The 23767-nt window shown below is 44.4% G+C and overlaps 1 protein-coding gene across 5 annotated transcripts in view; it reads left to right on the forward strand.

Moving 5' to 3' along the window:
- Positions 1-8973: 8973 nt before the first annotated feature.
- Positions 8974-23767, forward strand: part of PLPP4 (phospholipid phosphatase 4) — a gene marked incomplete at both ends in the record, with an annotated part of 118982 nt that continues 104188 nt past the window's right edge. For all 5 annotated transcript variants that reach the window (XM_082673907.1, XM_082673908.1, XM_082673909.1 and 2 more), the window contains one exon: positions 8974-9029. In XM_082673907.1, the coding sequence (XP_082530033.1) occupies positions 8974-9029 (56 nt within the window). The remainder of the gene's footprint in view (positions 9030-23767) is intronic.

Consider the following 23767-nt stretch of genomic DNA (forward strand, 5'->3'; position numbering starts at 1 on the left):
GCAGTCTTAATACGTATATTAACTTGTGAAACTCATCAATGTCACTTGCACCATGATAGAAAAGGCACGTGTTGTCTGCTTTAAGCTCAAGTGGCAAATGGACTTTCAGGCAGATGGACGTCACACAAACAGGCATAGCTGCTGGAGGTGGCTCTGCACCCAGCTCTCTCCTGAAATCCTAGTTTGGGCCAAGGAAGTGATGAGCAAAACCAAACCGTGTGATACCATACTTAGCAGCTTCTCTGAAAGCTTGAGTTTCGCTCATTTATTCATTTGTATGATAAATATCACTATTTACTGAGTACCTACTATGTGCCAAGTATTTTTCTAGGGGACATAGCAGTGAACATGGAAAATATCCTGCCCTATTGGAGATTACCTTCTAGTGAGATCTATGTGGTGGGCATCTTATTGCATGGTGGGTATTTGAAATTTGCCTTCTCCATATCCATTCACCCTTCTTTGGCCATAGTAACTGACTTTAGCTCAAGGTTCTACCCGTTTTCCACTCTTGTTCCTCTTGGTTTAAGGGATGGGTTTATGACCCAGAGTTATCGCAAGCATAGTCCCCAAGCATAGTCCCCCACCATCATGGACCCATGACGCAAGCTGGTCTAATCAGAGCAAATCTCAGGACTTTGGCAAGAACTATTGGAAAACAAATACACACACCCATATTTTTTTTCTTTGCTGAACTTGAACCTAGGAGGCTGTAAGATGGAGCTGCCCAGCAAGGAGAGAACAGATCTGAGTATGAAGACAACAGGGAAGTAATATTGAGTGATGTGCAAAAGACAGCCTGAACCCAGCATTCCCCTCTGGTCATCGTCCAGGTCAATTTGAGTTGGGTTTTCTATCAGTTGCTACTAGAGGAATCATAATTGATTCACCCTGCTGGCCTGGATGATTTGGTGAAGTAGTTTCAGTTACAGGCATGTTCTGAGTTCCTGGTGTGTTTAAGGTTCTCTGAGGACATACATGCCAAACTACAGAGCAGGTGAAGGTGGGCCTTGTCACCCCTTCCTGCCTATCGTCAACCCCTCTGCTCACTCTCCAGTATCCTGCCCCAGGCAGCCTTCCTGCCTTTGCCAGGCACCGGTCCTGTGTTCCATTTCTGCTCTCCCAGCATCCCATCAATCCCCACTTGGATGGTGAGGGCCAGGGGCCTTGGCATGCTGGAAAGGACACGGAGCCTGTTACTGGAAGACTTGTCCTTTAGTTCGGCTCTACAACTGACCATCTAGGTGGTCTGGGTGAGCCACATAACCACAAGCTTTATCTTCTAAAAAAAGTGGTGGAGATAATAATAATAGTAATAAAAACTTTTCTTCCACGTGTGATCTTGTGGTGAGGATCAAAGGAGGTAATGCATGGGAGTGTGTGTTGTAAACAGCAAATTGACATATGAAAAAGCAGACCTTTCCGTTTGGGTCTCTGAAAGACAACCATGGCAGTTGTGCTGAGCGCGTCTGACCCCACTGCAGTCAGAATACTTGGACGAACTGAGGAGTTGGCATTGTTTGCTTGGGGGATCCCACAGAGAATTTTCTCCACATCCCATGACCTAATTTTTTCCTTTGTTTTCCCTCTTTTTAAAAAAAGTTAGGATATAACTTACACACAATTAAATACATAGATTTACAGTTGGATGAATGCTAACAAATGTATGTACCCATGGAACCAGCATCCTAATTAAGCATAGAATACTTCTAATACCTCAGGAAGCTCCCCTGTGCCACTTGCTTGTCGCCACCCAGAGGAAACCACCGTTTCCCTCTCTATCACCATAGCCCAGTTTGCCTGTTCTAGAGGCTCATATAAATAGAATCATATGGTATGTTCTCTTTTATGTCTGGTTTTTTTTGTGTGTGTGTGGTACGCGGGCCTCCCACCGTTGTGGCTTCTCCCGTTGCGGAGCACAGGCTCTGGACGCGCAGGCTCAGTGGCCATGGCTCACGGGCCTAGCCGCTCCGCAGCACGTGGGATCTTCCCGGACCGGGGCACGAACCTGTGTCCGTTGCATCGGCAGGCGGACTCTCAACCACTGCGCCACCAGGGAAGCCCCTATGTCTGGTTTCTTTTGCTCAGAATATGTTTTTCAGATTTATTCATGTGTTTGCATGTATCAGTAGCTCATTCCTTTTTATCACTTAGTGGTATTTCATTGTATGAATATGCCACCATTTATCCATTTCCTGTTAATAAACATTTGGCCGGTTCCAATATTTGGTTCTCATGCATAAAGCTGTAATGAACATTGGTACAAGTCCCCTGGTGTGGGCTAGCACAGAGCAGGACCCCGAAGAGATGGGTGGATAAAATGAAAAGATTCGAGGGGACCAATACAAATTGTCAGTTTTTGACAAAGATGTCAAGGTAATTCAACCTGAAAAGATAGTATTCTTAACAAGCAATGCTGAGTAACCGGATATCCTTATGAAAAAAAGAACCTCAGCCCCTACTTTATACCACATGCAAAAATTAATTTGAGACATAACATAGACCTAAATGTGAAAGCTAACATTATAGAGCTTCTAGAAGAAAACATAGGGGAAAATCTTCACAGATGTGGAGCAGGCAAATGAACAACCATGAAAGAGGAAATTGATAAGTTGGACTTCATCAAAATTAAAAATGAGTGCCCTTCGAAAGGTACTGTAAAGAAAATGAAAAGTTAAGGCACAGGTAGGAGATATTTGTAATATGTATGTCTAAGAAAGGATTAGGGTTCAGAATATATTAAAAACTCCTTCTGGGCTTCCCTGGTGGCGCACTGGTTGAGAGTCCGCCTGCCGATGCAGGGGACGCAGGTTCGTGCCCCGGTCTGGGAGGATCCCACATGTCGCGGAGCGGCTGGGCCCGTGAGCCATGGCCGCTGAGCCTGCACGTCCGGAGCCTGTGCTCCGCAATGGGAGAGGCCACAACAGTGAGAGGCCCGCGTACCGCAAAAAAAAAAAAACAAAAAAAAAAAAACAAAAAAAAACTCCTTCAAATCAATAATAAAAACCAAAATCCAATTAAAAAATAGGCAACAAACACACAGAGGTACTTCACAAAAGAAGATGAAAGAATGGCCAAAACTCACATGAAAAGATGCTCAACATCATTAGCCGTCAGGCAAACACAAATCAACATAACAATCAGATTTCACCCAAGATGCAGCTAGGTGCCATTAAAGAGCACAGGACTGCGAATGAGGGAACTTGGGTCCTGCCCCTGACTCCCTGAGGCGGGTCTTGGCAAGGCCCTGGACCACCCACAAGCGAAGGAGCAGAACTGGCTGTGCACTAAGAACAAAGACTTCTTAATCTTTAATTTTTTTCCCTTGCACTAATATTCCAAGATTCTAATTTGTGACAGAGCATCTATGGCAATGAGAATCCTATTGATGGCTCCCTTGCAAAGATTTCTTTTTGGACAAAGTAAAGGTAGTGTTACTCTGACTTTTCACATGATGAATTTGAAAATAAGAGACAAAATCCTGCTAAAAAAGAAAGTTTCTAACTTAAAGCTTTCTAAGAACTGAAGTAACGTTTTTCCCTGAAGACTTCATTAATGCGTACATTTTCTCCTTTGATGGCCTAACAACTACTCTGAAGATGTTAAAGGGTTAAATCACTTTCAGTGTGCTTTATCCCTTTCCCCGGAGTAGGAACATTGCCTTTTATTATGTGGAATTTGGCTTAATGCACTTCAGTGTTGGGTCTGCAGTGCTATATCCTCAGAGGTCTTATAAATATTACTACCAAAAGGTGAAAGAACTGAGAATATTTAACTTGGAAAAGAGAAGACCTACTCTCTCTCTTCCTCTCCGTCTCTCCCTCCGTTCTTATCTCTATCTCTCTTCCTTTCCAGTTGTAGAATAATTAAAGAGCCATAACATAGAAGAATAGGCATCGAATATATTCTGTGTGGTCCCCAAAGCACAATTTGGAGCCACGGATGTAGGCTACAGTCAAGTCTGTTTCTACTCAAACGTCAATGGCAATAGGTCTCTCCAGAGATGGAATGAGCAATGAGTGAGTTCCTCATCCCTTGAGGTGTTCAAGCAGACAGATATTTATTGAAACCCTTGTGGAAGATATTCATGAACCAAGTTGAACTTGATGACCTCTTCTGAAATTCCTCTTTTGATCCCTGGTGTTTTAGGCACATCAGCAGGTTCATACCAGGCAACCACAGTGGAAAGCCTGGATGTGTGGGTCTCCATAGGGAAGGATCACCATGCTGGCTGCCTGTTTCCAGGCCACACTCTTAGAGCAGCTAGGTGGGTATCATGGAGATACAAAGTATAACTTTTGGAAATGACATTATAAGAAATGGTTGCAAATTTGTGTTTTCTGAAAGTGGCTTTGGTTTTTAGAAATAGCCAAAAATCTGATCAATATGGGATCATCATACTGGACAATACCATTTGGGAATTTAAAGAAAAAATCCAGCAGCAGAGGCATGACTACGAAGGGATGAGGGTGATTTTCTTGGCATGCCCATCAGCTCAATATGAAATACGAGAGATTTTCCCCAAGTGGCACTTTGAAAATGTGTGCAGCCACAGAGGCACTGAGGGAAGCTGCGCCCATTCGAGTGTCTACGTTCTGAAGTGATTTTGCAAAGATCAATCTCACATTTTACAGTTGTGGTGCTCACTTTATCTTGGTAAGGGATTGGCGTGTTTATTTCTAATGATAGAATGTTTCTGAGACTGCTAGAGCCTCTGACCCATGCTTCCTTCTCTAGAGAACTCATCACGTTCCATGGGAGTCTTCTGAAGACCCAGCAGGGGCTGCCAAGCTGGGCACCTGGCTGGATTGCTTTTTGTAACCTGCTTTTACTTCACTCGCTTGTCCACTCATGCATGTGCTGCTGCAGCACCATGGCACTTTGAGGGTCTCTACTCTCTGGCACATGTTCACAGCTAGACAGCTGCTGGAGCTGGCCACCCCACACCCATGGGAGTGGCCTCCCGCTTTGTGGGATTTGGGACACCGAGGATGGCATCTTTAGTCCCTTTCATGGGGACTGCCCTTCAAGAGGGACCTGGCTTAAATAATAAATTCTCTGTGAGAGAGAGAGAGAGATGGACAGACACACCATGGAATATCCTGATGCAGGTTTATGTAATGAACAAGGCTAGAGCTTTCCCTTGACAGCTGGCTTTGGTAAACAAGAAAGGGGATTATTTGAGCAGGTGACAGAGTTGCCAAAAGGCGTGGAGATGGAAGGGACCGGGCAGCTGAAGAGGAGCCTCTGGGTGACATTGAAGCTTTGTTTAAAGGCAGTTCTGTGAGTCTGCATGACAAAGCAGAGGCAGGGCAGTCTTATGGTGGATAACTCCTCTACTGGTTAAAGACTGAGGGGCAGGACAAGAACTCAGGGAAGCACACTAGTTTTCTGCAATCTGCACGGTTGTGCAATGGAAGGGGGGTATCCTGGCCTATGTTAGTTTGCTCTACCTCCAACATTTTCCCTCCTCCAAAGCATCAGCCCTGTATTTGTGGGTCCACTTTCTCCCATTCTCAGCTCAGGGGCACTGGGTGAAGGTTCCACTCCCAGCTTAGGGATGAAGCATGTGACCCAGGCCTGAGACAATCAAGCCATCATGATACCCAGACCATGGTGATCACTTCAGGGCTGGGCAGTGCCAGTGACATTCAGTGACACTTTTGTTGGGACTGCTGGCATCAAGATAGAGGTCTTTCCTGTTAAATTTGATCCTGAGAGCATGGAAAGCTGGATTTCTGGCAATCATCTTGTAACTACCAGGAACCTGAGACTGAAGCCAATACAGTGCAGACAGAGCAGAGGTAGAAAGAATCAAGTCCTGGTGACATTGCTTGGATCCTGAATCCAGCTGTGCCTGAAGCCTGATCTTCCCCTGAACTTTCAAATTCTTCTTCTTCTTCTTCTTCTTCTTCTTTTTTTTTTTTAATGAATTTGGGTTGAGCCGTCTGTTCCCTGGCACCCCAGAAGTTCTGACGGTATCAGTTCTGTGCAGCTAGCAGGCAGGGGGCGGGAGCAGGCGGAGCAGGACTAATGCATTGATACAAGTTACAGGACGGCGTTTTGTTGTGATTCCCTTTAAGGAAGAGATTTCAACAGAGCTGTCTGAAGAGGGTACAAGCTCCCTCAAGGGTGAATTCTTTATCAGTGGCAGGATTTCCAATACGTACAGGATGACCACGTTGTGGGGAGAGCACAGAATCGGTTCAAGCATCAGATGGGGAGTTGAACTGGGCAGCTCTTTAGATCTGTGTTTCAAAGTCACTTCTTCATGATGGCAGCAGTGAGGTCACATGCCCTTTCAAACTCCTTCTCTAGGCACCTCTAATACAAGCAAGAAATGATCAAGAAAATGTTACACAAAGATTCTAATTCTGTGATCTTTTTTTTTTTAAAGAATCAATTTTATTTATTTACTTTGGGTTGCATTGGGTCTTCGTTGCTGCACACGGGCCTTCTCTAGTTGCGTCGAGCAGGGGCTACTCTTCGCTGCAGTGCGCGGACCTCTCATTGCGGTGGCTTCTCTTGTTGCGGAGCACAGGCTCTAGGTGCATGGGCTTCAGTAGTTGTGGCATGCAGGCTCAGTAGTTGTGGCTCGTGGGTCTAGAGTGCAGGCTTAGCAGCCGTGGCACGTGGGCTTAGTTGCTCCACAGCATGTGGGATCCTCCCAGACCAGGGCTCGAACCCGTGTCCCCTGCATTGGCAGGTGGATTCCCAACCACTGTGCCACCAGGGAAGTCCCTTATTCTGTGATCTTGATAACAGTTCCTGGTGGGCAGGACCAACACAATTAGGTCTCCACCATGAAGTTAACCTTCAGCTCTGCCACGAGGTCAATCCACTCTGCCCTCCAAACCCCTTCCACCTTCTGCCCGCTTCACCTACTTGTGCTTTTGCCCTCACTTGGAATTTCCTTTGCCTTTTAAGAACCAACTCTCCTTGCCAAGGCTTTGTGCTCTGGCCCCCCCAGACCAAAGGAATGACTCCAACCCTGCTCTCTGAGTGATCGCACTCCTCTGGGGCTGTGATTGGTGCTGCTTTGCGTAGCTCCTCAATGTTTCTTCATGGTTCCTTGTCTGCCTGTCTCCTTGAGGGCAGATTTGGATTATGAATCCTAACACCCAGCACATGGCTTTGCAGAGGCTGTGCTCAGTTGATGCGTATAGGTAAGTGATATATTAATATCGTGGGCTCTTGTTAGTAATCTGGAATCTGGCCACCTGACAGTCTCGGATCTGGGTCATTAGAGTTCACTGAGTTACTATGGGCTCTCCTACACCACAACCCAGCCCAGTTGTGTCCAGGGTAGTTGTAGGGCCCAAGGCACAGAGGAGACAGACCCACACCTCCTTCCTCCAAGTCCTTCCTACTCTATCCACATCTGACACCCCACGTGACTGATTTATATAGTCCATTCATTCATTCATTCATTCACCGAATACTTACCAAGCACAGTGTGCCAGGCATTGTGTATACAGTGACAAGCTAACTAGATACAGTTCCTGCCTCTGGGGCTCCCAGGATGGAGTCCCTTCCACACAGAGCCAGGATTGCTCCTCATCTGTCTGCCTCTCTTTCCTAGATCCTGAGATGTCTTGGCTCAGGAATCTTGGATCCATCATACGTCCCTTTGGAGGTAGGGTCTCTTTGCCCTTTGCTGATGCCTAAGGCCTCCTCCTCAGGTCTTCTTTCTTCCTACTCTCCCTCTTGTCCGAGGCCGAGCTATGGGTCCTCATTCCCAGGAACCACATTCGAATCCATTTTCCCAGCTCACAAAACCCAGAAGAGATCTGGGCTCCCCAGAGACAACCTAATGGTTATGGTTAATATGAGTTTTGCATCTTGAATGTCCATTTGGTTAAAATTAATAAAGACAAGTGCAAATTCTGAGAAATATACACAGTCCTGACAGGTGATGGGAAAGCAAAGCCTAACCCTCGCTGGGCTCTGGCTTGAGGTCCCGACCCTCAGGTCACCAGTGAGGATCTGGCCTTTGACTCAGAACCCTGAGGATGAGGCTTCTGGTCCTCCCTGCAGCCCCTGCTGCCTCGGGTGCTGATGACAGTGCTGTGTCAGCGATGAGCGACACTGACGGCTGGGGTAGGGACTGTGCCAGTCTCTTTTTTCACATTTCACAGCGCGGTCCAAAGCTGCTGGGGGCTGCGCGGGAGGGGTCCCCTGGCCTGGCGCTGGTGGCATGGCGAGGAGTCAGGCTCGCCTTTGCTCAGTCTGTGCCAGGACCCTGGAGTGTGGCTGGCTCTTCCGGAGGGCAAAGCAATGCCTGCGAGTAATCTCGGAGGAACTTCCTAGAAAAAAAGAAATGATTCCAGGTTAGAAAGATGTAGGAAGGGCAGAAAACGGATGGGAGGCAGCGCTGGCTGGCACGAACAGTGAGTGCCAGGGCTGTCTGGAGCCGGAGAGAATTCCCAAAGCGCTCTCCTACTACCTGCCCACGTGCGTGCGTGTGCCAGGGAGCGAGAGACCCGAGAGCGAGAGTCAGAGGCCGAGCGAGGAGACGGGCCGCAGGCAGAGTCCAGGGAGCGCGCTGCCCGGGCGCCGAGCCCAGGGGCCGCCCACTGGCGGGGAGCGCGCAGGGGAGGCGGCGGCGGCGGCCGGGCTTCCCCGGGCTTCCCCTAGCCTGGCCGCGAGCGCACGGCGAGGGCTCAGGACGCGGAGGCGGTGCCCGGCGCAGGGGAGCGGGAAGTCCCCGAGGCGTCCTCCGCTCGGGGCCAGGAGCGTGGGGAGCGGCCAGCGCGGCGTCCCTGAGCCCCGGAGCCTCAGGCAGGAGGTTTGGGCTGAGCCCTCCCCGCCGCCCGCCCCTCCGGGCGCCCGACCCCTCCCCCCGCCCCCGCCCGCGGCCTGGAGCGCGCCTCCCTCGCCGCCCCGGGTCTGGAGAGCCGGCGCCGGCCGAGCTGCGGGGGAGCCGCGGATAACACCAGCCGCAGCCGCCGCGGGAGCTGCTCCGGCCGCACCATGCGAGAACTGGCCATCGAGATCGGGGTCCGAGCCCTGCTTTTCGGGGTCTTCGTGTAAGTAGTGGCGCGCCGCGGGCGGGGGCGCCCGGACTCGGGGATCCACGAACCGAGCGTCTCGGCGCCCCAAGTTTGTTTGCGTCCCGCCGGGGCCAGGATTCTAGAGTCCCTCTCCGCGCTAGGGATGTGTCCTAGGGGACCAAAGAGAGACCCTCCCGGTCTCCCTCCTGGGACTCTGGGCGTGAAGGGACCCGCGTGCGCGAGGCTGAGACCTGTTCCCGTCACCAGCGTCGCGCCGTGGAGCGGCTCCGGCTGCCGCTCGGGTCCCCTCGCCTGCGCCTTTCACCGGCTCCGCAACACCTGCTAGGGGATTCTGGCTGCTTCCCAGGACGCAGACGCGACCCTCGTTGGCGTCCTCGGGAAGTTTCTCCTTGTGTGTGATCTTCCGAGCCCGACGTTTGCAGCCTTCGCTCCTAGCCGCATCGCTCATTGCCCGCCGCGTGCGCGTCCCGGGCTTTGGCGCCGGCGGGTCCGGGTGAGCGTTTTCCCTGGAGGCGTTTGCGGTAGTTCTCCCGCTGGAAAACTGTTGCTGCGGAGGCTCGGAAGTCCGGGGCCGCAGCCCCGGGGTGCGGGCTTCATACGCCCGGAGGTCTGTGCCGAGTCCGTATCCGCTTAGGGCAGCAGCGGAACGCCCGGTGGGGCCCCGAGCAGTGGGTGCCCGGAAAGAGCGGTTTCGGAGGGGGCGCTGGCGCAGGTTCTCTCAGAGACGTCTGAGCCCCAGTGCGCCCCGGGGACCCGCCGCCCGCCTCCCGGCCCCTGTCGCGTCGCTGCCTTTCAGATCCAAGCCCAGAACACCAGCTCAGACCCACTTCACAGCCTCCTGTCATCTCCTGTCACCTAGGCACCCACATCTACACTTGTCCCTCCATTAAGGAGGTCAGGTTCTCTGTCCTCCCGTGCCCATGGCTGTTTTCAGACACATTTTGCATATTTAAGTTGCATGAACTTTCTGGATTTGACTTCTTTTTAAAGCCCACTGAGCTATTCCAAACAGGAGGCCCCTCCTTGGATTTCTGCCCCGGATACGGAGTCATTGGTGGCAGGTGGGAGGCTGTGAGATGACTTCTGTTCCGTGCAGCCCAGGGTATACACATACAAAGAAATGCCCTTTCTTGCATGTTCTTTACGAGGGGCGAAATTCATCTAGAGTGTTTATTCACACCGCCAGAACAAGCCGTGAGCTCCCCCAGATGCAGAAAAGACCCCTCTCCTAGCTTCTGACTAAACACTAGTGTTACTCAGTGGGAAGAAGGAAGGAGAACTTCGGGTGTGTCCTGATGCACTTGGGAAAACAGAAAACACTTTTCCCTCCTCTTAATCTATTTTTCTACCTTTGGAATATACATTAAAACTAGTACTTGCCTTGTGGTCAGTTGGGGACAATTTCCAACTGGCAGATAGGCTAAGCCCCGTTAAATTACTGTGTGATAGAAATGATAAAATAGTGTTCAGTGCGCGGTAGAATTTACCATTTGTTGGGGGAATGTTTGTGTGAGTAACACTGAAATAAAGTGCGCAGGCTCTTTTGATTGCCGCTGGGAATTGTCAGGTAAAAAAAGGGTCCAATAATATGTAAATATTTGTATTATTTTCAGATATCCCTTTAAACGTCCCCCCAGACATTCTCGAGATGTTTACAAATATATAATGAATGGTCTATGCAGTGGATTTGGGAATGTTTGATAATTGTTATTTTATGTGCTTCTTGCTTCCTCTAAGGATGTTCTGTAAAAACCAGGCAGTTTATATTCTTTTCTCCAAACTTCCCCTTTGTATGAATTACTTACTGGGGGATCTGCTGTCACCCAAAGGGATACTCTTGGGCGCTGATGGCATTTTTGGATGATCCCCTGGTTTCATATCAAATTGGAAATATTAACAGTGAGTCCAACTGTGGCTCTTTTACCTGCAAAGACCAGCTTTGGTATCTGGGCAAGACTCCCTGGGAACTTGGGAAGCTCAGATGCTGTTATCATCAGGCAGATAATGACTTCCGGAAGAACCGGTTTGGAGCACACAGATACAGATGACCCTTTGTTTTCTCAGATAAGCTTCTGGCGAGATGACAGAGGCTGACTTTCGGGGGGAGTTTTATTCTTCCTTTTGCCGGCGCTGGTCTGATGGCAAGCTTCAGTGGCTTGAACTCCCCTCTGCTTATGAAGGTGGTGGTCTCAGTAGCAGGGCTTCACTCCAGTAGGCTTAGAAAGTCCCTCTGGGCAAGCCGAATCCAGTTGCTCTGCTGTGGGGTCCAACTTAGCTGATACTATCTGGTTCTGCTTGGTATAGCTACTTTATTTCTCAGGATAAGAGAATAATCTTTGGGGGGGGGATACCTTACGTCTTTGCAAACTTGTGCCTCTGGGGGAACATCATCTGTGGATGCACTTGTCCTCTGATCAGATTTGCTCTGCATAAGAGTAGACTCCCTCCGCCCAGTGCCCACGTGCTCCCAGAGATTTGAGGTTAGTGCTAATGCAATGCGTTTTTGGATCCATAGGTAGTAGGGATATCTGCTTTCCCTTGTTCTCTTAAGGAACTGGTTCTCTGTCTGTAGATGAGGCTTAGTGCTGAGGTTTGATGATTCAGGATTCCAAGAGGAGGCTTTCCATGGGACACTCTCCATAGAGCACCCGAGAAGTACTTGGTCCTGGCTGAGAAGCTCAAACCACTGAGAAGAAAATTAGTAACGAGTAACGAAAATTAGGGCCGGCACATAAAGTTTAACCTAAAAGGAAATAAATTGGTTTGAGGAATCAGTGTTTAGGATAAATCAAATTATGATGTGTAGCTTTGAGGCTGACTTTAGTGCTGGGAGGCTTGTGGGCCTAGAGGTCCAGTGCTGGCTTTAGCAGGTGCAGAAACACTCAGAGAACCCCTGCTGGCGTCCTGGGTGGCAGCAGGACGGAAGGAGCCCGTGGTTGTGCCTTCTCTCTGCCTTTCCCGCAGTCCCTAAGTAAGAGCAAAGGGGCCTCTAGGCAGGACCTGGGGTCTTCAATCTCTCCCTCTGTGCCTCCGTGCCTCCCTCCTTCTCTCTCTCCCTCCCTGTGGTTCCTGGAGGCTCCCTGTCTGGCATGTCCTTCCAGGAGCTGGGGGTCTGCTTAGGATGCCAGGCTGCTCAGGGAACAGTGTTTGCCTCACCTCAGATCCACCCAGCATCCTTCTTTGAGCTCTTCCTATGCAGGAGGCCTGTGCAGGTGCCAGGGATGGTTGGAGACTGAAGGCCGGGCGCCTCCAAGGAGCTGGAAGCCTGGCAGAGCAAGCACACCAGGCACCACTGTTTGTTATCCCCCTGCCTCCCCATCCAGTCGGCAGATGCGTATTTGGCCTCTTCTAGGTGCCTGCAGTTGTAGTAATTTTCTTTCTCTATCATTAGTAAACTTCAGTATGTGTAATTCCAAACAGGCACAAGGAAACTTGGCACTTTAGCCGGTTCAGGTGACTTGCTCCAGGGCCTTGGCTGTCAGGAGGATTTTTGGAATATCGGCAGTAGCTAGCAGATCTTTCTTCATTACCCCTAGGTGGGGGATGGTTATGGTAGGTGGAGCAGAGTGCTCAGTTTTACTTGGAGGAATTAATTAGTCCTAGGAGGAATGACAAGGAGAGACAGTTGCCAGGGAAGGTTGCTTAGAGCTGACCTCTCTCACCTGAGTCTTGAGCAGTGCATGGTAGGTGCAGAGCACCTGGGCCCAAAGACATTCCTGCCGACAGAGTGTCCTGGAGCAGAAGCCTGGAGGCACATTTTGGGTGGGATCAGGTCACCACGTGTGGCCTCAGCACATGTGGGTGTTAAGAGGGGCAGGAAGTGATCCTGGGGCAAGAACATGGATGGTCTCAGTGCCCTGTCAGGAAGCGTGGACATTCCCTTATAGGCACTCACTGGGGAGCCCTGGGAAGTTTGAAACAAAAAAGCACCGTGATTAGATACATGCCCAGTGGGGGGAAACGGCAGTTCCCTTGGGCACCTAGGCCCTGTTTCCTTCTGGGAGTGACCGTGCACAGCTCTGCCGCCGCCGCTGGGCCCCTCTGTGCTCTCCGGGAACCCACGGTTTATTCCACCTTCTGTGCAGGTTACATGTCTGGAGTCTGCATGTCTGTCTTCTTTGCTTTCCGAATTCTCCCACCTGGGCCTTGGGTGGTCGGCACCTCGGGAGAGCTCCCCAGAGGGCACTCAGCTTCCGATGATTGTGTTTATAGACCTCTGAGTGTTTTGCATCTATCCAGAGCAAGGCTTCCTGATGTGCAGTCTGCTGACCACCTGCACCTGGATTACCTGGGGCTCAGTTCAGATTTACCTGGATCAACCTATGGAGTGGAGCCCCGGGAATCTGCATTTTCATCAGGTGCGCCTTCTCTCCACCACGTTTGGGAACTGCTGATGTGCAGTCTACAGTAGCTCGAGACCCTCTTGTGGTCAAGTGTTGCCTCTATTTCTTTTCTCCTTTCTGGCTACCCGGAAGACTAACGTTCCCAAACCCCTGCCTTTAGGTGGGACCGTAGGGAACATGGGAAGAGTGACAGGTGTCACCTCCAGGTTGAGGCAACATCATTCCCGTTTAGTGGCCTGTCATTGTCCTTCTGTGTTGATGGCGAGCATGGAGCTCTGGGTTGAGATGGCAGAGCTGCCAGATGCCAACAGCAGGACAGCTGCTATTGGAGGTGAGCTCTGTGGAACGGAAGGAAACTTTTTGCATTTGGGGACTGATTAGCTCCAGTAGCAAACGTCTATTCTGTTGTATCTAACTAATAACACCGGTAATAATTTTGCTCCCTCTCTAGAGAGAGTTGTTTGAGGCAAAGTGTAAACGTTAGACCTTGGGCTTTGGAGCTGGAAGTTCTGGGTTTGGATTTTGGTTCTGCCACTAACTAGCAAGTTCCTAAAATCTCTGAACCTCAGTTTTTTTCATGGGGAAGTGGGAATAGTTCCTACTTCATTGGGTTTTATTAAATAAGGTGCTGTGAGTGCCTGCAGTACATATACCAACAATTAGGTGTCTTCTTCCCACTCTTGTGAATTCCTGTTACTTATATGTAGTGTCTAAGGATGGCAGTGTAGTGTAGTGGTCACAGTCATGGCCTCTGGCACTGGGTTACTGGGGCTTGAATCCTGGTTTTGCCATTTAGCTGTGTGAGCCTTTTAGCAAAGTATTTATCCTGCTTCAGTCTGTGCTTCTCCATCTGTTCGACAGGAGTATTAACTGCATCCATGGGTGTAAGCCTTGCGAGTATTAAACGAGAGTCTCAACAAATGGTAATGTGATTATTATTATCCTTTTACTAAGATGAAACCATAATATACACTAAAGAGAAATGCCATAGGTAGCTAATGATACTCTTATTACAAATGATTTACTACGGGATTTCTATAAAATAATAGACTCTTTTAAATACATTTCAGATGATTCCTTTTAGCCCCCCAAAGTGAGGTATGTAACTTCCCATGAGTTCATTCAGTGAGCTGTACCCCCATTTCTCAGCGTGGGCTGCTGTCTGTCTGATGGAAAGTGGCAGCGGGTATCTCAGCCCTGTAGCTTCTCAATGGTGACAAATTGCTGGCCTTTTACAGCAGTGATTCTAGGACATTGAAATCAGAAGTGTTATCAGCCTAACAGCATTTGATAATGTGTAAGGAAAATGCTGTGTTCCCATCATTTACTTCTGAGTCTGTGTTCATATCATTTACTTCTCAGTCTGTGTTCACCATACAGAGTTCTGCTAGAAGCCTGGTGCAGACAGTTCTTCCATGAGACACCCCCCCACCCCCAGCTGGTGCATGCTGGACCAAGTATGCCCAGCACTTCTCCCCCGCCCGGGAAGGCGTCTGCTTTGTTATCTGATACATGGAGCATCGTTCTGTTTGAAATATTATTTGCCACTGTAAAATGAGTCGGCTGCACCCGGAATTCTGAGAATTGTTGATGTTTTTCCACAGGGAGATAAATGCTTATAACACCATAAAGGGAGATCATTAGTTTCATAGCTTTTGGATAAAGTTATCTCAATTAGTTATAAAGATTATGCCTTTTATGACCCACACAAGGCTTGGAAAAGCTCTGTACCTCTATTTTTCTGTGATTGTGTTTTTAAATATGAAAATCATCTTACTAATATTGCTTCTTTAAAACATATAATCTTAGTGTTCTGTGAATGAATTAGAAACACTGGTTCACAGTGAGGAAGTGAATTCGTACAGGACTTGGATATGCCCAGGATGGGTGAGCAGGAAGCCGGGAGGGGCTGGGTCTGTGGAGCCCGGGGACGGCTTCATCACAGTCTTTTAATATGTGACTGTGAAAAATTGTCCCGCCAAGGTGAGGCACAAGTTGCTACTATGTCTTCAGCAAAAATAAAGGAGCAAGAAACAGGGTCAGAAGCTGCAGGAGCATCTAGGTTGGTTTTCAGGGAGGGTGCAGTCTGCTAATCAATGCTAGATATTTCTTTTTCCTTTTCCAGAGGGTTTTTAAAATGTGTTTTTATTGAAATATTAGTTTGAAACATATAAAATTGCTGATATTTGACTGTTTTGACCTACAGAAACGGGAATTTCATTTTAGTCCAACCTAAAAATAATATACACAAAGAAAAGTGTATGATTCATAATTGTACAGCTGCCCAGAATACCTTCCACCCTCTGAGCCCCCTTCTGCCACCCTGAGGGTCTCCATCACTCTGACTTCTAACAGCATTTTTGAACTCCATGTAGGTGGCATCATACAGTGTGTACTTTCTTCTGTGGCTTTTTTGGGTTTTGTTCCGGCTTCTTTTGAGACTCATCCATGTCGTGCATAGCTGCAGTTTGTTAATTTTCTTTGCCGTAGAGCATGTCATTGCATGACGGTACCTCTTCGTTTACTCAGTTTATGGATATCATTTATGGATATTTGGCTTATTTATGGGTTTGGCTATTAAGCATAATGCTGCTTTTGTTTTTAATGAACATATTTGTAATTCCTGTGGCGTATGTCCTGAGGAGTGGAGATGCTGGGTTACTCATCTGAGGTTTTTAAAGAGGATTTGGTCCTTTTTGTCTGTCTCAGATTCTGAAAGAGAGCTGCAGTCTGTATGCTGCTTTAATCTCCATTCGTTGGTCAGTTACTTTGTGTAAAGTATGTGTTGGCCCTGGTGAATGACATGAGGATGCCTAGAGCTGGGTCCCTACTCTGCAGCAGGGTGGGCAGCATGGCACCAAAGTCAGCTCATGGGCTTTGGAGTTAAATCCTGACTGCTGACGATAAAGATGTGCCTCGGCTTCCTCATCTGTAAAGTGGGGACAAGATATCTGCCCAGGAGGCTTAAAGATGAAGGTATGTAACATGTGACACATGGTAGTTGTTTAAGCCAATCTCCTTTCCTTCCTCCGTCTCTCTTCCTTCCTTTGGGGAGGCCGAGATACAGGTCAATAAAAGATATCTAATGTCACAATGTAATAATAATAATGAGTGTAGCTTTCAGTGCCACAGCAGCGATGAACCTGGAACTGGGATTTAGGAAGTTTGCGGAAAGTGTTGTGAATAATTGTCCAAGAAGCCATTGAGAAAGAGAAGTGGTTGGTATGTGTAGGTATCCTTTAATAGACCTGTTTCTCCATCTTTAACGGTTAAAGGAAACAAGTTTCAACACTAACAGTGTGCCAGCCAGCTTTGTACTAGGCACTTGTCACACCCTAGATGACTTAATCTTTGCAGACCCCACCCCAAGAAGTGATACTGTTGTCCTAATTTCCAGAGTTTAGAGTTAATGCTTCTCAAATACAGAGAACTCTTACCAATCAGTATGAGAAGAAAAGAGCTTTTCCAAAAAAAAATAAATAAGGACAGCGGACAGAACAGGGAACTAACAAAAATACAAATAACCCATCTTGTTTAAATCTTCGATTTCCATAGAAGTGCAAAATATGCGTCTAAAAACAATAAAATATATTGCATATAGATCAGCACAAGCTTTTTATGGACTACAATGAACGAATGCAGCCACCGAAAGTAGTTTTGTAGATAATGTAGATAACTATTTGTTAGCTTGGAGGATAGCCATAAACTGTTAAGTGATAAAAAGCCGGTTACATAAGTATGCATAAGGCTACTGTAATGTGGTAATTAATAAAAGCAATTTGTATTTATGTCTGTAAGAAAATAGCTATAAACAACAAAATCTCAATGGTGATTATTTCAGGCTGATGGGATTATATAATATTTGCTTTTTTCTTTATACCATTTGTTGTGTAATTATTTTACAGTAAACATTTATTACTTTCACACAAAATTAGAAAAATTGATTTAGATTCTTCCTGTTATGGGGAAAAAAAGAAGCTAATGAAATATCCTAGATAGGATACTGGATGATTGTTTTGTGATTGTTTTAGAAATATCTGAAGTGGGAATGTGTCAAAAATTAACCCTCCTATATTTCATATCAACTAAAATATTTAAAGGAAAATCAGAAGGTAAGAATTAACACGCAGGATGTGCAAGGTGAAACGGATATGATCAGATGCTGCAGGTGGAATTGCAAAAGGACATAACCGTTTTGAAGAGCAATATTGCAATGCATAGACTTTCATAAAGTTATTCCTGTCCTTTGACTTAGAACTCTTAAAAAATATGTTGAAACACTGATATAAAAAGTGCAAAATCCTAAATCCTCATGTATAAAGATGTTCATTACTGTGTTTCATACAAAACAAAGTAAATATATTTGTCAAATAAAAATAAATTAAAACTCAAGTAGTCAACATTTGAAGAATGGTTTCATAAATTATGGATACAAAGAAATACTATATATCTATTAAAATCATCATTTTGAAAATCAGGGTAAAATTTTATGATGTAACAGTTAAAGAAAGCACTATAAAGAATATATCATATTTCCAGACTATTGGAAATATATCTGATTTGGGCAAATGTTAGAAAGGATTACACAAAAGTAAATGTGATGGGAATGAATGTGTTTCTCCTCACTTGAACATTATTTTAAGATGATAAAATAGTTTTAAAAATTAAAACAGTACAAAAAGTGTAAGTTTTCCTGAACTCCGTCACTTATCTCTGCCAATTCCATTCCCTTCACTTTTAAAAGTTAAACTTTTAAACACATATTTATATATTTTAAAAACTGAGAACACATTTTATCTATAGTAATTTTTTTTTTTTTACTTAATGTATTGATATCTTGGAGATATTTTCCATCTCTATAGATCTACTTGTTCTTTTTGCTGGCTGCGTGGTGTTCAACTGATTAACCTATACAAGGAGTTATAGGGTGTTTTCACCTTTTGTTATGACAAACAGCATGGCAGTTGTGCATATATTGTAATGTACCTGTTCAAGTACTATTGTCATAAACTTGTGCAAATGAAATTTCTGAGTCAAAGGCCACATGTATTTTGAATTTTGATGGGTACTGCCAAATTGCCACCCAAACTGTTGGTTTACATTCTACCAATAGTTCAAAGGTGTCTACTTTTTGACATTCTTGCCAATGTTGGATATCATTAATGTTTTATATTTATACCATGGGAGAGAATATGACATTTATATCTTTTCACTCATGTATTAGAAATTTGTATTTTTTTAGGTGAAATATCTTGTATTTCCCTTTATCCATGCTTTTATTGGATCTTCAAATTTATCTTACTGATGTGTAGCAGCGCTTTATTCCTTATAGTTATTGACCTTTTATTTCATAAGTTGCAAACACTTTTCCTCTGTGGTTGACTTTTAAGTTTCTTTGCAATTTCTGTTATTGTGCACATTTTAATGATGTAGTTAAATATATCAGTCTTTTCCTTTATGGTTTCAGAGTTTCTCTTCTATTTAGAAAGTCCGTTCTCATCTAAAACAGAAATATTCTTCTGTTTTGCTTAGTATACTGTTATTCTTTAATTTTTTTTTTTTTTTTTTTGGCGGTACGCGGGCCTCTCACTGCTATGGTCTTTCCCGTTGCGGAGCACAGGCTCCGGACGCGCAGGCCCAGCGGCCATGGCTCACGGGCCCAGCCGCTCCAAGCACGTGGGATCCTCCCGGACTGGGGCACGAACCCGTGTCCCCTGCATCGGCAGGCGGACTCTCAACCACTGCGCCACCAGGGAAGCCCCTATTCTTTAATTTTAATTCTTTAATGTATGAGAATTTTTTCAAATTTATGGAGTGAGGTAGAGAATTTAACTTTTTTCTTGCATGTGGTTTGTCAATTATGAAATAGACATTGTTTTCTCAGTGACATCTTAATCACATACAAGCTTCCATATATCCATGGATTGCAAGTGAATTCTATTCTGATTATCTGTTTGCCTGGTTGCTCAATATAACATTTTAATTATTGTAGTTTTATAGTTTATTGAGATATCTGAGGGGAAATGGCCCCTTCTCCCTGAGAAGGGACATAGGATGGTGGTTTAGACTACAGGATCCAAAGCCAGGATGCCTGAGTTCAAAGCACTGATCTGCTATTTACTAGTTATGTGAACCTGGGCAGGTTGCTTTATCTCTCTGTGCTTCAGTTCCCTAGTCTTAAATATGGGGGTAATTATAGTGCTAAAATAGTTTCATTGAATTGAGATCAGAGGCTGTGGCTTGCGTGATTTCTATGTTTTATAATTTGTTATGATTTTCTGTGTGGCCACATACATAGTCAATTTTTAAATTTACATACAGTGTGAATTTTTGTAAATTTATATAGTTTGAAGATAATGAATAGTTTCTGTATGGTGGGTACAAACCTCTAAATATATTAAAGCAAGTTAGCTGTGATATTCAAATCCTTAATCTTTTAAATTTGTTCTTTTTAATTTATTCTTTTTAATGTGAAGATATGTTCCCTCTGTCAAACTGGGGTAATTAAAGCTTTCACATTTTTTGAGATAACTAATATTTCATCGTATTGCTGCCAACTTATTCTCTGTTTTCTTTAAGTGGTGCTTCATTTCTGTGTTTTTTCCCCTTTTGTTTCTTGCTTTAGCTGAATAGCGTAAGTTTTCCTTGTTACCTCCCATTTTTTCCTTTAGTGATTTGGAAGTCAAATTGCTACGTCTACACTTCTATTTAGTGTGCTTAAATTTTCTTTCCTTCTGATGAATTGAACATTTTATTATTATGAAGTTTCTATCTTTGTGTTAATATTCCTTATCTTAAAGTCTACTTTATCTAATATTAATATATAGCTACATTATCTTTCTTGAGATTAATGTCCGCACAGAATGTATTTTTCAGTCCTTTTACTTTCAACCTATCGGTATTTTTATGTTTAATGTATGACTCTTGTAAACAGCTTTTAGTTGTACCTTTTAGTTTTATCCAGTCTGGCCAGTCTCTGCCATTTAATTGGAGTGGTTAAGTCATTTACAGTTAATGCAGTTGATATGGTGGGGTTTAAGCCTACCACCTTGCTATTTGATTTTTATTTGTTCCATCTGTTCTTGTTCTTCTTTTTCTTTTTTCTTTTAGGCTAATCAAACACTTGCTGCTACAGTAAATCCCCTACATACGAACGAGTTTCTTCCAATAGCGCGTTCCTAAGTCCAATTTGTTCGTAAGTCCAACGAAGTTAGCCTAGGTACCCAACTAACACAATTGGCTATATAATACTGTACTGTAATAGGTTTATAATACTTTTCACACAAATAATACATAAAAACAAACACAAAGAATTAAGGAAACATTTTTAATTTTACAGTAGAATACCTTGAAAAGTACAGTAGTACAGTACAACAGCTGGCATAAAGGGGCTGGCATCGAGTGAAGAGGCAAGAAGAGTTACTGACTGGCAGAGTGAGGGGAGATGGGAGATAGTAGAGCTGAAGGATGGTCAGCAATAGGAGACAGAGGGCAAGATCGAATGTCACTCACGCCTGACGTTGGTGGAACGCACATTCGCATCTTTGAAAGTTCGCAACTTGAAGGTTCCTATGTAGAGGACTAACTGTATTCCACTTTATCTCCTTTATTGGATTTTAGTTTTACCTCTCTTAAAAGTTTTTAGTAGGTTCTCTACACATTACAATATGCATTTTTTTACTTGTCACCATGAAGTCAATATTACACCATTTCACGTACAATGTAAAAATCTTTCAAAAGCATTTTTTCCCCATGTCTTTGGTACATTGTCATAGATTTCACTTTTATGTATAAGTCCCATAAAACATTTAAATTTTGTCTTTAGTAATCAATGTGCTTTAACAGAAATTAAATTTTTAAAATAGATTTACCTACATATCTACTATTTCCAGTACTCTTTATTTCTTCTTTTCATATTTGGTTTTCCCTTTAGGATTATATCCCTTCAGCCTGGATAACTTCCTTTAGCATTTCTTGTAGGGTAGGTTTGCCAGGAATGAATTTTCTTGGCTTTGGTTTTGTCTTTATTTTGCCTTTACTTTTGAAATATTTTTGTTGGTTATAGAATTCTAGATAGACAGTTTTCTTTCAGTACTTCAGAGTTGGCTTTGAATTGTCTTGTAGATTTTATTATTTCTGATGAGAAGTCAGCTGCCCCTGTTTTTGTCACTTTCCTAAATGCCACATGTTTTTCCTGTTAGCTGATTTTAAGACTTTATTTTTGGTTTCCAGTAGTTTGGCTATGATGTGTCTAGGTTGGTCTCATTTGTATTTTTCCTGCTTGGGTTCATGGAGATTCTTGGAGCTATGGTTTGATGTCCTTCATCAATTAATTATTCTCAAAACATAGTTTTTCAAATATTTCTTTTGCCCCACTCTCTCTCTCCTCTCCTTCTGGTTCTTCTATTACACATGTATCAGACAATTTGATATTGTTCCACAGGTCTTGGATAATCTGTTCCATTTTTTAAAAAAAATTTTTCTTCCCTGTGACTTAGTTTAAGATAATATCTATTGACTTTTCTTCAAATTCACAAATTCTTTATTCTGTTGTATCTATATTTTCCTCTGGTAAGCCCATGTCATAAAATGTTTTATTTCAAATGTTCATTTTTTTCAGTCATATAGTTTCCCTTAGATTCTTTCTTTAGAGTTTTAGTTTCTTTGTGATGTTATCCGCCTGTCCACCTATTCTTTTCATCTTTCCCTAGAATTAAACATATTTATAGTAGAAAGTCCTTTTCTGCTATTCCCAGCATTAGGATGATCCATGGTTACTTTATTATTTTTTTTCTGTTGATTATGGGTCGCATTCTCCTGCTTCCTTGCTTGTGTAGTAATTTTTAATTGTATATTGGACACTGAATCACACGTTGTGGAGATGCTTGATTGTTACTGTCCTCTAAAGAGTGTTGAGTTTTATTCTTGCATGCAGTTAATTTACTGTTGGGTCACCTTAATCCTTGGAGCCTTGGTTCTAGGCTGTGTTTGCATAAGTCTATCTTGGTTTTGCCTTAGATCCTAGGGTGCATCCTTTAGTCCTAGGAAGTGTTTCTTACTCCTATGGTTTGGCCCTTCTGGTTTCAGGAGAAAATGTATCTTGGGGAAACTTCATCTCCAAACTCTATCTCCTAGTACTATCTAGCTGCTGAAGTCTCTCCTTCACTCTTTAGACTGTGACTGTTGCTTTCCATTGGGGTCCTTGTAGTCTCCTGCATGTTGCAATTTCTGAGTTTGCCAATGATTTGAAGGAAATTTGTACATTCAGTTTTGTGTACCCCTCTCTGTCTAAACTCCTTAACAGGGATGTATCTCATTTCTTGTATCATCCATTACTTTCTTCCCATATGCTTTATCTTTTCCTTAATTTTTTTCATATTCTGCTTTGCTAATTGGCACCCCTTGAGGTTCTTCAGCTTAGCTCTGTATTTTATGTTTTTCATTCTTTTTAGGGAGGTTTTGAGAGGGAAGACAGAAGGTATGGGTTCAATTAGCCATCTTGAACTAGATGTCTCTTTAAAAAACATTTTACAGGGCTTCCCTCGTGGCACAGCGGTTGAGAACCTGCCTGCTAATGCAGGGGACATGGGTTCGAGCCCTGGTCTGGGAAGATCCCACATGCCGCGGAGCAACTAGGCCCGTGAGCCACAGCTACTGAGCCTGCGCGTCTGGAGCCTGTGCTCCGCAAATGGAGAGGCCGCGATAGTGAGAGGCCCGCGCATTGCGATGAAGAGTGGCCCCCGCTTGCCACAGCTAGAGAAAGCCCTCGCACAAAAACGAAGACCCAACACAGCCAAAAATAAATAAATAAATACATTAATTAATTAAAAAAAAAAAACAGTTTTCAAATTTTTCTTTGATACGTTTACATTTTTCTATTTAAAATTATATTAAAATCCATTGATTCTTTCACACATGAATATTTTTATGGTTTTCTGAGTCATCATGTAAGTGGCCTCTTCTTTGCCTATCTAAAATCCTATTTTCCAAGACTTGGTTCAGAATTTGCTTTTTTGTGATATCTTGTCTAAATATATTAGCTCTGACTAAATGTATATAATACTGATGATAGAGTTATATAGAAGTCCCACATATATCTTTTTTTTTCTTTGATGATGGAAATAGTTGGTTTTCTGGATGTATTGTGTTTTAATTCAGTCTTGTGGACCAGTGAAAATATCTTCAGTCATGTAATGAGAACATATTAAATTAGAGTTAAAAAATATTAATACCTTATTTATGAAAAACCACAAGAAACAAAGGTACTTTGGTTTTTTTCCTGATGCAAAATATCCTGTTATTGTTTCCTAAAAATAGCAAACTTGGGGATGTTTGGCTCCAGGGATGATGATGATGATGATGATGATGATGATGATGATGATGATGATGATGATAGCAGTAACTAATATT

The sequence above is a fragment of the Grampus griseus genome, assembly GCF_964374135.1.
Source record: "Grampus griseus genome assembly, chromosome: 16".
NCBI lineage: Eukaryota > Metazoa > Chordata > Mammalia > Artiodactyla > Delphinidae > Grampus > Grampus griseus.